This window comes from Mastigoproctus giganteus, chromosome 13, assembly GCF_048544385.1.
Source record: "Mastigoproctus giganteus isolate SK-2022 chromosome 13, ASM4854438v1, whole genome shotgun sequence".
NCBI lineage: Eukaryota > Metazoa > Arthropoda > Arachnida > Uropygi > Thelyphonidae > Mastigoproctus > Mastigoproctus giganteus.
In genome coordinates, this window is record NC_143587.1 from 148,024,767 (window position 1) to 148,040,112 (window position 15,346).

Consider the following 15,346-nt stretch of genomic DNA (forward strand, 5'->3'; position numbering starts at 1 on the left):
AAAACTGTATTTCATTCAGAAGATGATGCTCCTAAAGATGGCTCTAGTTTGTAGAACTGTCTCCACTACAGATTGTCACAAGAAAAATGCCAGTTGACCTCTTTCTGATTAACAAAGTAATTACTTTCAACATTTGGTGTGGAACTCCTTTTATTATTCATGACTTTGAGTTGGATTTGGCTAATGATTCTAAGAATGAGGCCAAGGGAATCTTAGATATCTTAATGACCTTTGGAATCATAGATGGCTAACTCAAATAAAGGTTGTTGATGTTCCGCCAGAAAAATAGTTTGTACCTAATCTGCAAACCATGTTTTTATTAACTGGTCAATACTCATTTTTAACAAGGCTAAATCATCTGGGTGTTTTGGAAAAGTCGCAATGTCACTGCACGGCTCTGGAGACACGGAGTCATGTTTTATATTATTGTCATGAGTACTTGGATCTCAGAAATGAATTTTTATTTGCTAGTCCTAATCTTGCACACATGACTGAGGGTGATGAGGATCAATTAATTAAGACTGAGGAAGGTTTTCAGGCTTTACAAAAATTTTCCAAGAAATTATTCCAGAGAAGATTAGTGCTGCTTGAACTTGAGGAAATAATGTTAGAAGGCTTATAGATTATTGACATGAATTCTGAATAACAGTTAAAGATGCTGAAATAAACAGTGTAATTTACCTGGTAGTTAATGATAATCATTTCCCTTTGTAAACAGGCTGATCTCTTCACAATTCATCTATTTACCTGTTTCATGATGACTCATAGCAGGCCTTGAAATCCCCAGCACCTTGTCACCTTGCTTTCCAGACTGCATGGAACATGCAGCAGTCTAGAAAGCAGTAACCTTGGGGTAATTGTATGGTCTGTCATCTTTTTTTTTTTTCTGAGCAATGTAGACAAGCCATTTGGTCAGCTCATGTTGTGCTTTGGAACTTTATAGAGGAACTTTTTGAGCAGGAACTATATAGAGAAACTTTATGATCAGGAATAAAGTGATGATTATCCCATTGTGTAAAGTTGTGTAAAGCAATGGTTACGACACATCTCGATTACTGCTTACAGTTTTGGAAATTTTTGATGAATGTCAATATAGTTGGGAAGGGTACATAGAAGAGCAGCATTGTTAATTACTTGCCAGCATAAAAAAGGGAAATTTTTTTCCAAGAAAAACTCAAGTTCTGTCGGTTACAACCACTGGAAATTAGGTATGACATTGGATGGAATAGAATGGTTGCTCGGTATCCTGGCCAGGTGTGGTCAGAAATACCTGGATGCCAGAGAATGAACACAGTAAACTGATATTCAGTATCATTTCTAGAAGAGCATGTATTGAGTAATCATTTGAGACACTCTGTCTTCCTACATATGCACCGATTATCAATCACAATGGGAACCCATATATATCCTATTATAGAGGTAGCTATTTTACAGTGTGGTGATTGCCAGTGTACTTTGTATGTGTCTTTAAACATTTGCTCTCTCTCTCTCTCTCTCTCTCTCTCTCTCTCTCTCTCTCTCTCTCTCTCTCTGTGTGTGTGTGTGTGTGTGTGTGTGTGTGTGTGTGTGTGTGTGTGTGTGTGTGTGTGTGTGTGTAACAATATTCCTGTTGCAGTATTGCACTGACTCTTATTGGGTGAACATCTGATATTTATACTGTTAATGCAAGGAAAGTAAGCAAACTCTTAGCCATAATTATGAGAGCATCCTTAAAGTCAGGGGCAGTCCCCATGGACTGGAGATGTGCAAATGTATTCACAAAGGAGGTTCAAATGGTGACAAATAATTATAGACCTGTTAGTTTAACTTATGATCCAGAGAAAATAATGGTTAAAGAGGTGATACAGGATCACCTAGACAAGACAGCAGTAATACCTCAGACACAGCATCGGTTTGTTAAGGCGAAATCTTGTCTGACCAATTTGATTGGATACTACAATGTGGTCACAAAGGAACTGGATGCAAAAAATAATTTTGATATCATATACTTGGATTTCAGGAAAGCTTTTGATACTGTTGCCCATGGAAGACTGCTGTACAAATTGGAGTGGTATGGCATTAAAGGCAAGTTACTGCAATGGATAAAGGGATGGTTGAGTGGGAGATGGCAGAGAGTGGTAATAAATGGATACTGCTCTATGTGGACTAATGTTATTAGCAGGGTCCCCCAGGGTTCAGTGCTAGGCCCATTGTTGTTTTGTGTATTTATCAATGATATCGATGAAGGTATATCAGGCTTAAGGTCAAAGTTTGCAGATGATACAAAGGTTGGCAAGGTTTTTAATGACAGTAAAGACAGTATGCTACTGCAACAGGACCTAGAAAAGTTAGGCAGATGGGCTTAGAAATGGCAACTGAAGTTTAACATTGACAAATGCAAAGTACTCCATATGGGTAGCAGTAACCCAAGAGAAACGTACCAACTCTGTGGTACTACACTCAGAGTGGTGGAGAATGAAAAAGACCTGGGAGTAATTGTGCAGTCAGATATTGAAGTTCTCTGAGCAGTGCAGATGGGCTGCTGGAGCAGGTCATGGAGTTTTGTCAATGATATATAGGAATTTTGCTAGCAGGGAAAAGGAGGTGATTATCCCTCTGTATAAGGCAATGGTCAGGCCATGCCTTGAGTACTGCGTACAGGTCTGGAGGCCTCATTTTAGGAAGGATGTAGAATTGCTAGAAAGAGTACAGAGAAATGCAACAAGATTGGTGAGAGGAACAAAGAGGTGCACTTATGAATAAAGGCTTAAGTTCTGCAAGTTGTACATCTGGAGAGTACAACTGGAGAGTTGTACATCTAGAGGAACCTGTACATCTGGAGACTAGGCACCTGTGAGGTGATCTGATTGAGGTGTATAAGGCGTGAATGGTTTGAGCAGGCTCAATGGTGATGGAATATATCTGCTTGCTCAGATTAACAACCTGAGGGGGCATAGATTCAAATTGAAGGAAGACACTTGTAGAATAGATGCACGGAAGTATGCCTTAACCAGCGTTTAGTTGACTTTAGGAACAGACTACTTCCATCTGTTGTTGTGGAAGTTTATAGCTTAAATAAATTTAAGGCTGAATTAGACAAACATTTGGAATGACCGGATGTGTGAAATGGGAAGCTTTTTTTTTTTTTTTGGCTGGTTCTGTATAAGCTTGCTTTCTTGTATCACATATTCCTCATCTAATGCTAGTGTCCTGTACAGATCAAACTTATGAAGGTCCTTGATTTGAAACTTCGTATAGAATATTTTTATTGCTTTTAATCTCTATATATTTTATCAGTTCTTAACTGAATTTTTTTATTTTATTTGATTGTTTTTTATTTCTTTCTTTTATATATTTATGATAACATTATATGTTACCATTAGTTTGTTTACTTTGTTAGTGGCAAGAATATTATATGTAATATGTTTTCTTGTGCACGGGGCCTATTTTCTTTTTTTCTTATCAAAGTAGATATTTAAGGGACTAGATTTCATAGTATTTTTCATGTGCATTAAAAATTCAACTTGACTATTATCATGCAGTTTTTTTGTCTGCCACACAGTGGCAGACAAAACAACTGTATCACCTTAAAAAAAAGTAACAGCGAAATATATAAGATATTGTTTGATTACAGTCATTTTGTTGCCGCAAAGCAAAAGTATTGCATCAGATAACTCTTCAGATAATGATTGCAAGGTATTGCATCAACCGTTTCTATAAATATGGCATTGGAAGGGTCTACACACTCATTAGTATCCTGTTTTGCAGAGGTGTAAGCATGACTCCATATGTTCAGTTGACACTAAGAAAAAAAAAAGTGTAGCTGTTACTCTGTTACAAATATATATTTCTATGCATGCATAGAAAGCCCAGGAAGGGCTTTCTACACATGCTATCGCTGATAAAATAGGCTGCCACCAGTCAACAGTATCCTGGGTGTTGAGATTAAAGCGTGAAACCGGTGATGTGAAGAAAAGACCTTGATCAGGCCATAAGAGAGTAACTACACCTTCCCAAGATTGATATTTGAAATGGTTATGCCTTTGTAATCACCATGCTAGTGCTCCTGATCTAAAACTGGATTTTGAGATGCCCCTGCTGTTGAAACAAGCACACAAACTATCCAAAGACGGCTTTCAGAATGTGATATGCATGCCTATCGCCCCAAGAAGAAGCCTTTGTTGATACAACAAAACACTGTCATCTTTACTGATGAATCGAAATTCAACCTGCATGGCTTGGATGGGAAGTGATTTATCAGAAGATGAAAATCAGAGGCATGCCAACCTGACTACATAACATTGACTATAAAGTTCCCTGCCAGTCAGATGGTCTGGGGATGCATAACAAGCAAAGGGTGGGGCGAATTAAGTTTATTAATGGAACGGTGAATGTGAAACCTACACTGCTATCTTTGAGGAGTGCCTGAAACCCATTATTAGGGATCACCATACAGACATCCAAAACTGCATTTTTCAACAGGATTCAGTGCCTTGCCACACAGCAAAATTGGTAAGTTTTATGCTATTTAGATTTAATGATCACTTTGTCTTCTTGTCTCACAAGGCTTAAAACATACTTACACCAATGCTTTCCCTTGTTTTTCTCCTTTAAGGTGCAGTCATACCTCAGAAATGCTGGCATTACATTGTTAGGCTGGCCTGGCAACAGTGCAGATTTGAACCCTATTGAAAATTGCTGGTACATAAGTCATCTAAAATTGCTCAGAAAAAGCCAACAAGTAAGATTCAGCTGTAGGTGAGTATTGTTAGGGTACCACGAAATTGGGCAACAGTATATCCAGAAGTTGATTAACTCCATGCCAGATCGTTGCAAGGCCTGTAATTGCAGCTCGAAGAGGAACAACAAAATATCAAGGACTGATTTTGCTGATTTATTATTATTATTATTATTATTATTATTATTATTATTATCCATATGGTGCAAGGAAGCCTGAGGCTTATGCTGCACCAGGCAAAAGAAAAAAAAATTTCTGAATTACCCAAAGAGAGATAGAGAGAAGTAGAAGGGAATCACCAAGAAAGAGAAGAATGATGATATCCAGCTCAGGACCCTGGGTGTGCCAAGCCCATACTCACCAGATGTGAGCCCCTGGGGTTAAATTTACAGTACATAATAATATTACATTAACTTGTCATTTCAGTTTGTACACGTAAATGCAATAAAATGTATGTTTGGTTGTCACGATTGCCAAACATTAAGATATGTTTGGCAATTAGGAGTCTTTTTATTGGATTTCATTCACAGAGATATATATCCCATCTACCCAGAGGTGTATTTCTAAAAAGAATAGTACCAGAACGCTCGTTGTAAAAAAATTGTACCGGAATGCTCGTTCTCCAGAAGACTATATGATAACACCACATCGATTGTACAGTAACTGAATCAGGCTTCAGACTCACAGGTCATAGTTCAACCAGTTCTAGCATTCAGTTCATGGCGAATCAAAATGTAGCATTCCCATGCTTCACAGTATATCTTATTTGTTGGATCTCTTTATCTAACACATTGTACTTTAGTAAGAAACGTTCAAGTTTCATTGTGAAATTTATATATTTTTTTAAATGAATTTTTAAAGAAGTCTATTAATTTTTAAGATTACTATTAATATATATTTTAGTAGCAATGAGTAAAATAGTTATTTCTCCCTCTCCTTTGATTATGCCATTGTTTTATAATACTAGGTGTATAAATTTAATGATTTTCTATTATGACATTAGAAAAAGTACCGGAACATCGTTCTGGCCCAAATACACCACTGCATCTACCAAATGCATTTTGAACATTTCTGCAACCCACAATGCAGCACAAAACACATTATTTGCAAACTTCACAAGTGGTGAAGTTTTTTTGTCCACCACTGTGCGTGTATATATATATATATATTGATAATATGTGTTCTCTTTGCCCCTTATATAAACTCTAAAATTAGGAAGAGTAGTAAGTTAGTGATATAATTCAATTAACAATGACCCTAACTTTGGTAAGCAACCAAGATTCTGAAAAAATAAAGTTTTATTAACAGCTTCTTTTCATATTTTATTTAAAGTAAAATAAGGTAGTCCAATAATTTAAAATAGATTTCTGGGTATGGGGATATTTTAAGCTCTTAAGTATCCATACAAACATAGTATTTCTGTTTTATAAAAACTTCAAGAATCCAAGTTCATACTAATTTTGACACATAAATTGTAATTCATAAGTCTTCATACACATCTTACATCTTACAAAAAACTTCAAGAATCCAAGTTCATACTAATTTTGACACATAAATTGTAATTCATAAGTCTTCATACACATCTTACATCTTACAAAAAACTTCAAGAATCCAAGTTCATACTAATTTTGACACATAAATTGTAATTCATAAGTCTTCATACACGTGCTGCTGAGGTAGTGGATTTTAATCTTTTAAAACATTATATTTTAATGTTTTTTAAATATTAAAATGCTTTTGCTTTGCACATGATATATGGTATGTAAGTGTAGATTTATCATTACCATCAAGCATTGTGGTAGTTTCTAGCTTAAGAACCTGTGTTGCAATGAACAATATGCTTGCAGCTATGGGTATTGTTCAATTGTGCATTGCATTGTTTACATAAATAATCTAAAAAATTGGATGACAAATGTGCTTAGGTGTAAGCAGGGTTAGAGGGAATCATAAAATGCTACCCCACTGCATGATGAGATTTGTAAAGCATGATAGACTGGTTACTGGATGTTATAGAATTACATACATATAAATATTTCATCTTACAAAAATACTAAGTGTGATCAAATAGTTTGTAACTGACTTGGTATGTTAAAATTGAAGCATCATGGGAAGTTGTGACTAGATATAGTAATGCACAATCATCTATTAACCTATTGTCAGTAAGAATTAGAAGATGTTTTACAAGTTTTCTTATATGTTAAAGTGAGTAATTTACTGAACAGTGAATCTGCATCAAATTTTGTTTGAAATTTAGGGAATATTGCAGCAGAAACCCACAAAATGTTAAAAACAACTTTCAGAGAAGATGCTATGTGTTGCTCAAAGACTCTTTAGTGGTTTGCAAAGCTTAAAGACCACTTGCTTGGGCCTCATGTGCCAAGCAATTTGTGACTAAGCAATATATATGCCTTAACTGAGATTCTTCAAAGCGATTATAGTACTTCCTTTAATTTCCAGAGTTCGCTAAATCTCCTTATTTGAAAGCAGCTCTTTCAAAGAGTGTGGGAAAGGAAAGCTACTTACTTTCTTTATATTTTCTACTTTAATCCCTAACACTTACTAACCTTTGCTTGGTCTCACCAGGCACTGCTCCTGCATTCCCATGGCAGGAATGGAAACCTGGGACAGAAGAGCCAACCCCAGTGCTAAAAGGAGCAGGTGGATCTGTAATCTTTTTCACCAATGGAGCCCACAGACTCAGCATATCATTACTCTGAAACTGATCATAATGCTTCAAGTCCAAAAAGACTGAGAAGAGAAATGCATAAACAAGATCATGCACAATTTCATTCATTCCTTGATATTAATTCATTCCTTGACAAATCAACCCATGAGTAAACTTTCTCCATTTCTTATTCAGAAATGTTTAGAAAATGCTGCTGGTCTGCCTAAAACTTTTCCACTCTAATGCAGTTAAAAGACTACAATCAGGAAACCTTCCCATAGAAACAGTGAGATAAAAGCATACTGAAGCTCTGCTTAAACTTTCATCTTTTAATGGAATTACCATTGGGGTAACCCCACATATCACTCTTAACACTTCAAAGGTAGTCATAGCAGACTGGGATTTATTAAATATATCTGAAGAATAAATACTGCAAGGACAAAAAATTATATGTGCAAAAAGGATAATGACTAAAAAATATGACTTGTACCTGCCTGCAACAATATATTTACATTCAGTACCCTGATCTTAACAACAATAGCAAAAGTACATTACTTTTGGGTTGTATTTTTCCATGTATACCAAATCCTATAAGGAGTTATAAGTGTTAAACATTTTACCCTTCACAAAAATGCCAAGGGGATGCAGTTTGCTGTAACTGTGGGTCCAAGGACCATAAACAAGTGGACTGTAATGCAGAATTGCCTTGCTGTTCAAACTGCAAAGGCTCTTATCCAGCATACTCCAAAGCCTGTGAGCTGTGAAAATTAGGTAAAAAAATTCAAAAGTACAAGATTTCTTCAAGATACATACCAAGAGGCAAGGAAAACTACTCCTTGACACTTCGAAATTGCTATGCAGCAGTTACCCAAAAACATGAAACAATAGCAATACAGAAATAACTATTCTCTGAATGTATCACTTGTTGATTGGGAAAAATTGCTATTGACAGATTGTCACCAGGCCTCTCAAAAGAGGATGACATATCACTTAATATACAGAATCCATTCCTATCCACTTTTGCTCCTCCTGTAACTCAAAATGCACAGAAACAGAAAGAACTGAATTCTGTTAAAGTAAAAACTCTTCCCCAACACACAGATGATAAACTGCAATAATATAACCAATGAAGGATTGCTTGAAATATATGCTGAAAATTATATGGATACAAAATGCCCTCAATTTTCTAAAAAAAAAAAGATAAATATGAAAGTGATTAATATAAGCAAACAGCCAACAAAAAACAAGCAAATCCACTTTCCACTTCCAAAACTAAATAATGAACTACATCCTAGAATTATGGAATGGTAGAAGGATACATAGCAATATTGATGATATGAACTTATCCCCCATTATAACCTAATAGGCATGTGTTTGCAGGAAATGAACTTGACTTCTGAAGTGTCTTCTTCTATTAAAAATTATACACTCACAGATGAGTTCTCCATATACCCACCAAATCATATATAATCTTACTGTATTTAATATGGGTCTCCATACATATGTTCACCATTGACCAACCACTGATTGGTCAGTGATTGATGACCCCTACAGCACCTCGAATCCAAACAACAGAAATTTCAGAAACTGAAAATCAGACAAATTGGAAATTTTCTAAAGCAGACTGGAATGAATATGCCACTCATGTTGTGCTTGATGTTAAAGTCATTGAATCATAGCATATTGATGATGTATCTGAACACATAATGCAACAAATACTAAGCTGCAACCAAAGTTGCTATACTGTAGTCACATGTAGAAACCAAGAATGTACGAATCACTGTTGGAAGAGCCAGAGTATGCCACATAATAAGACAAGCAAAAAAAGATTCCTGGATTAAGTTCACATTTGCTGTCACCCATGATACCAGTACTTAATTGATTTGGAAAATAATCAAAGGACTCAATAGCAAATCACCACCAGTTTCCTTCCGATTTTCAGAAGGGAAACTGGTGGTGATTTGAACAGATATATTACCTTCCAAAGAAATTGCAAATGCCTTTGCAGAAATGTTCTCCCAAGTATCTGCATTGAATATGATAAAGCCTTTCAAAATGATAAAGCCTTTCAAATGTATATGATATGATAAAGCCTTTCAAAATACTAAAGCAATAGCCAAAATGAACTTTAGCACAGATCATTCAGTACCATATAATCAACCATTTACTATGTTTGAGTTTTAAAAAAAAAAATTCCTTAATTATCTCAGTTAACAATGCACCTGGCTCCTGATGGCATATATTATCTCATTTTGCAAAAGTTAAATGAAAATACCCTTGATTACTTGCTGTTTTCTTCAACCAAATCCGCTCAGAAAATTACCTACACTTGGTTGCCACTCAATTGCACTGGCTTTTCTCAAAACAGAAAAAGACCAAACGCATCTGCAGAATCATCGACCACTTTCTCTAACTAGAAAAAACTCTCTCCAAAAAACATTAATTCTGTCAGAAAAATATTGGAAAAATAATCCACAACTGACCTAAGGGGTATCTGGAATTACAATCACCAATAAGGAAAAAATCAATAAGGTTTTTTAGAAAAAAGAAGCCCTCTTGGACCTTATGGTCAATGTTGACCAAAATGTCTTCATTAAAAAAGATTGCCTGGTAATGGTATGTCTTGATATTCAAAAGGCATTTGACACCACCACCACATTCCTGCAAATGTTGAAAAATATGTACACGCTGATGACCATACTATTTCATGCCAGTCCCAAAGCATTAACTGTATTGAACAACAATTCCAATGTGCAGTCAATAAAATAGAGAAATGGATGTCACAATGGCTATCATCTCTCTGAAAAATGCAAGTTACATCTTCAACCCGAATTACAAATGAGCACTCATTCTATAATGCTCTTTGACAGTGTCTGTTTCTTAGCGTCTGTACATTTTCTGACAGTGTTTGTTTCTTAGTGTCTGTACGTTTTCTGACAGTGTGTTTCTTAGCGTCTGTACATTTTCTGACAGTGTCTGTACATTTTCTAACAGTGTCTGTAAATTTTCTGACATTGTCTTTACATTTTTGTAAAAAATACAGCTTACATCCTGAACCTGAATTACAACTGGACTATGGTGCCCCTGCATATGATTCTGTTAGAAAGTGTGACCCCTTGAGTAGCCTAACTGAATTCATCATTGGACATTACAGATAGCCCTTGGAGCTTTCTGGAAATCTCCTGTTCAAAGTTTATATGTAGGAGCAAACAGACAACCTCTTCATCTCAGGAGAAAATTATTATTCCTAACTTAGTCAGTGAAAATACAAAGCCACCTAACTCATCCCATGCTCCCATGTCACTTTGACCTCCAGTTAAAAATAAACTGTAATGATAGGCATAGAGAAAATAAACATGCGGGAATAAGGTTGAACCAGATTCTCCATGTATACTTACCATCTTGTGATAAGTATTTTTATAAATGGAGAAAGAAGTCCATAGCATATATGAATATCAGACATCTTTATGTGGTGCATGCAACATCAAACTCCCATTGCATACAGATATATCCTGATGGATCAAAAACAGAAATGGCTGTAGGGGTGGAAGCAGGCTTTCCTACTTTCCTATATCTGCATCACTCTCAGTAGAATGTGGCATTGAACTGTACACATTTAAATTAGCCTTTGGTTGTATCACTGCCTCTCCTACTGCACAGCTCATAATTTATACAGACTCCCTGAATGTAGTGACTGCACTACAATGCAAATCTCCAACTTCCCATCATGTTCTGAAATAAATCCAATCTTGTTCAATTCCACATGATGCAACTTCCCGATCAGTGAAATTCTGTTGGATTCGAGGGCACACTGGTATTCCTAGAAATAAAAATTCAGATGAAGCCACTAAACACCTCATTAGCCAGTATTTTACATAAGCAGGTCCTGTATTCAGATTATAAACTGCTTATCCAACAAGCATGTCACAATCAATTGAAGAAGCCAACAGCAGTCTCAGACAAACAAACTTAAACATGAGCCACAACTGTGGAGCTACAGTTTTCGAAAAAAAGGACATGAAGTTGTTCTTGCTAGAACACAGATTGGCTACGCCCATCTAATGAATCTCTTTCTGCTTACGAGGGAGGATCCTCTTTCACAATATGTACACTCCCATCCTTTTTAACCTTGTTAAAACATATCCTTAAGACTACCATCATTATCATGCTGATAGGACTGCACCCTTCAAATCTTTGTCAACATTATTTGAACCATTAACACTGCATCACCTCATAGGAAACAATGCCAGTTTGATAGAATTTTATAGTTATTTAAAATTAATTCACTTATATGATCACTTTTACTTATCTACCTACATCATTTCCTACCAGTGAGAAAACAAACAGTTGCAATATGGCCATTGCAGCCCTTGTCCCATTAAACCCTATTAACAGCAACAGGAAACACTTGCTCATGGGAGATGATCATCACACTGAAAGAAACAATGGTTTCTTTCAGTTTAAGAAACCATTGTTTCAATTGCTCATGGGTGTGTGATCTGATCAAGAGTGAATGATGTTTAACTATCCTCAAAGTTGTTAGTAAAATTAATACTTCTTATAGCACGTGTCAATCGATTTTAATATGTGATTTGTGAATGCAGCACATTTCAGCCAAGTTTATGCTTTATATATTCACTAATAATCACAGAAAGTGGTGATTTGTCAATGTCAGGATCTTTCATCAGTGTGCTGCTGCTGATCCGCACTTTGTTTTTTCCATAATTGCTGGTGTCATCATATGAATGTGACCCGAAAGCAAAGGTCCAGTCCTAACACTGGAAGACTATCTTCTCCAAGGCCCACAGATGAAAATCTTGATCAGTCGTGATGATTGTCCTGCATGATCACACACTCAACCAGAATACTACAAAACAGTTCCTTAGCAACCACACAATGCTGTTCAGAAAAAATAGCCAGAAAAGTGGGCTTTGGGAAATTCGCACTTGCATCATGACCATGCCCTGCATCACTTGGTGATTAAAAAAAAACACACACACACCTTACGTGATAAAAAATTTCTTCTGAAACACTCTGTCAATTTGGTTCCCTTATCTTCCATACTCAGGGATATAACTCCCTGTGGTTGTGGTCTCCCCATGAAAGGTCAATGTTTGTAGCAACTAGGGAAATTATCAGAACACAACAGGAACTATTCCAAAAGAAGTATATCAGGAATGCTTCCAGAAATTGTGGCAATATATATATATACTTCAAATTGTCAAGAAGACTTGACTTTCAAAGAACTCTGAATTACCATTAAATGTCATAATTTCATAAATAGTAATTCAGCTCCTAACTGTTTGATCATGCCTGCCATATGGACATTTCTTCTAATTAAAATTAAAAACCATTCATTTTTATTTCAGATTTTGAACTACTTTGACTACTTTTTTACTACAGTATTTACCATTGAGATTACCTTAAAGGTAAGAGATTTCTTATATATATTCTGCAGATCAAACTGTCTTGTATCATAACTGCCTCTCTGCTTTTCTGACATTTATGTTTCCCAGCCTCCTGCTTATCCCTTCCTCCATCCCCAAAGTCAAGAGTTTTTGTTGCATGTTTTTATTTTGTCTGATTTTTAGTTTTATTTTGTCACAGTCATTTTGACAACAGTTTAACTTTCTCACTAATGGGTTTTGGGAGTGAATGCATGATCTGGAGATTTTCAAGGAATTTGGAAGTTGGTAAAAATTTTTACAAAGATCTTTTATAATTTTCACAATGAACATAAATGCATAGTTATACTGCTATGCATTTATGTTCATTGTGAAAATTTGGACTCTACTTGACTAATTTTCCATCTCACCATCATAACATAGTGGTTAATAATTTAGTTTCCTTTGTTCTTTTTTTTTTTTTTTTTTGCAATCACATAGTTTTTCTCCAATTTTTTTCACAAAATATAATAAAAATCATGCTAAAATCTGAATTTTTTAAAATTCTGTAAATTTCTTAATATGCTTTAACAAATATGGTTATAATAAACACCTGAAATTATTATGTCATAATTGTTCAGCTAGCCATAAAAAAAAGGGAGAAGTGCAAGAAAAAACCACCCATGAAATGCCAAAAACAGTTTTCAGAGAAGATGTATGTTGCCCGAGTTTGTGATCTGATCATTTGACCATCAACAAAGTTCCTAGTTAAACTGATATTTCTTATGGAAATATAGTAAATTTTAATACAACATTTGAAAATGTGATGTATTTCAACAAAGTTTGTCCCATGTATGGTCACTAATGACCACAAGTAATTGAAACCTGCAGAAATTGTTTTATGCAGGTTTCTCATTTCCAATACAATGCAATACAAAGCCAAATCAGAAGCAATGAGTAATTTAGAAAACCACGGTTTGCAATACCGATAGTAATAAAAAAATTAATGATACAATGTTTTTTTGGGGGTGGTTAAAAGTTGAGGAGGGCTCCCGTAGATTTTCTTAAACTTTTTATTTTTTAATTAGGCCTCGGTGAGGCATGACAGGCAGGCAGGGTACATCAGGTGTGCATGACAAGGAACAAAAAAAAGTGTTGTAGCACGATGCACAGTGGGGAAAGGAGTTGGAGAGGAGGGATATGTTGATGCAAGACAAGCATCAACAGAACAGGGTTGATACTTGTCTTGCATTAGAAAGTAATATAGATTAATAAAAATATTTAAAGTATTTTAAAACTAATATTAAAGATGTACTCCAACTGAAATAAATGTATTAGTATTAGTAGTGGTAATTGATGCAAGGAAGCAAACTTATAAAGCATCAGCTGAAAAAAAAAAAAAACCTTTACGCCTCACCTGTCCATCACCCAATAATTTAAGTTCTTCCTTGAATTTCTTCAAACTACTGATCTCCACAACAACAGATAGAAGGCTGTTTCAGCAATCAAACACCTGCATGCCAATGGCAAACTTTTACATATCTATCCTGCAACAGCCTTCCTCGATTTGAAGTTTTGCCCCATCATGGTGGCGCCTCTGTAGCCAGGTGGGCAGCACACACTTCTTGATTAGACCGGAGTTCGATCCCGTGACCACCAAATACACTGCCTCCATAGCCAGGTGGGCAGGAGCAGCAGTGCATAGCACACGCTTCTTGATTAGACCGGGGTTCGAGCCCATGACCACCAAATACGGAGGATGCGAAAAGGTCAGGGAATGACCACTGCATATCCCCAGAGCAATATGGCCTTAGTTGCTAATGCTCCTAAAAACCAATAACAAACAAATAAACAGCCCATCATGTGTATAACCTGAGCAAGAGGAAGAATATCATCAGCATTGAGTTTGCTCAATCCATTCAAGGCATTAATCACCTCACAAGTGCCTATTTACCAGACATTTTTTTTTATTTTTTTTATGGGCATTAGCAACTAAGACCTTATTGCTCCTGGGATATGCGGTGGTCATTCCCTGACCTTTCCGCATCCTCCGTATTTGGTGGTCATGGGCTCGAACCCCAGTCTAATCAAGAAGCGTGTGCTACGCACTGCTGCTCCTTCCCACCTGACTACGGAGGTGCCCCGATTATATTAAAAGAAGCAGCAAAAGAGATAAGCTTACCTTTAGCTATAATTATTAGCAATTTCTTGGATTCAGGAGAGACCCTATAGATCGGAGATAGGCAAATTCCTGTATTATTCACAAAGGAAGATCAAATGGTAATTACATAACTGTTGGTAATTACATAACTGTAAACTTGACCTGTGTTCCAGAGAAAATAATGGAGTGACCACCTAGACAGGAGGCGCCTCCGTAGCCAGGTGGGAAGGAGCAGCAGTGCGTAGCACACGCTTCTTGATGAGACCGGGGTTCAAGCCCGTCACCACCAAATACGGAGGATGCGGAAAGGTCAGGGAATGACCACCGCATATCCCGGAGCAATATGGCCTTAGTTGCTAATGCTCCTAAAAACCAAATAATAACATAACATAACATAACCTAGACAGGAATCAGTATAT

At 36.2% G+C, this 15,346-nt stretch overlaps 1 protein-coding gene across 1 annotated transcript in view; it reads left to right on the forward strand.

Moving 5' to 3' along the window:
* The window catches only part of LOC150076513 (muscle calcium channel subunit alpha-1-like), a 1,171,392-nt gene that overhangs the window by 589,042 nt on the left and 567,004 nt on the right, over window positions 1-15,346 (forward strand). Inside the window, exon 20 of the mRNA XM_090387375.1 lies at window positions 12,752-12,811. Within this exon, the coding sequence (XP_090243501.1) occupies window positions 12,752-12,811 (60 nt within the window). The remainder of the gene's footprint in view (window positions 1-12,751; window positions 12,812-15,346) is intronic.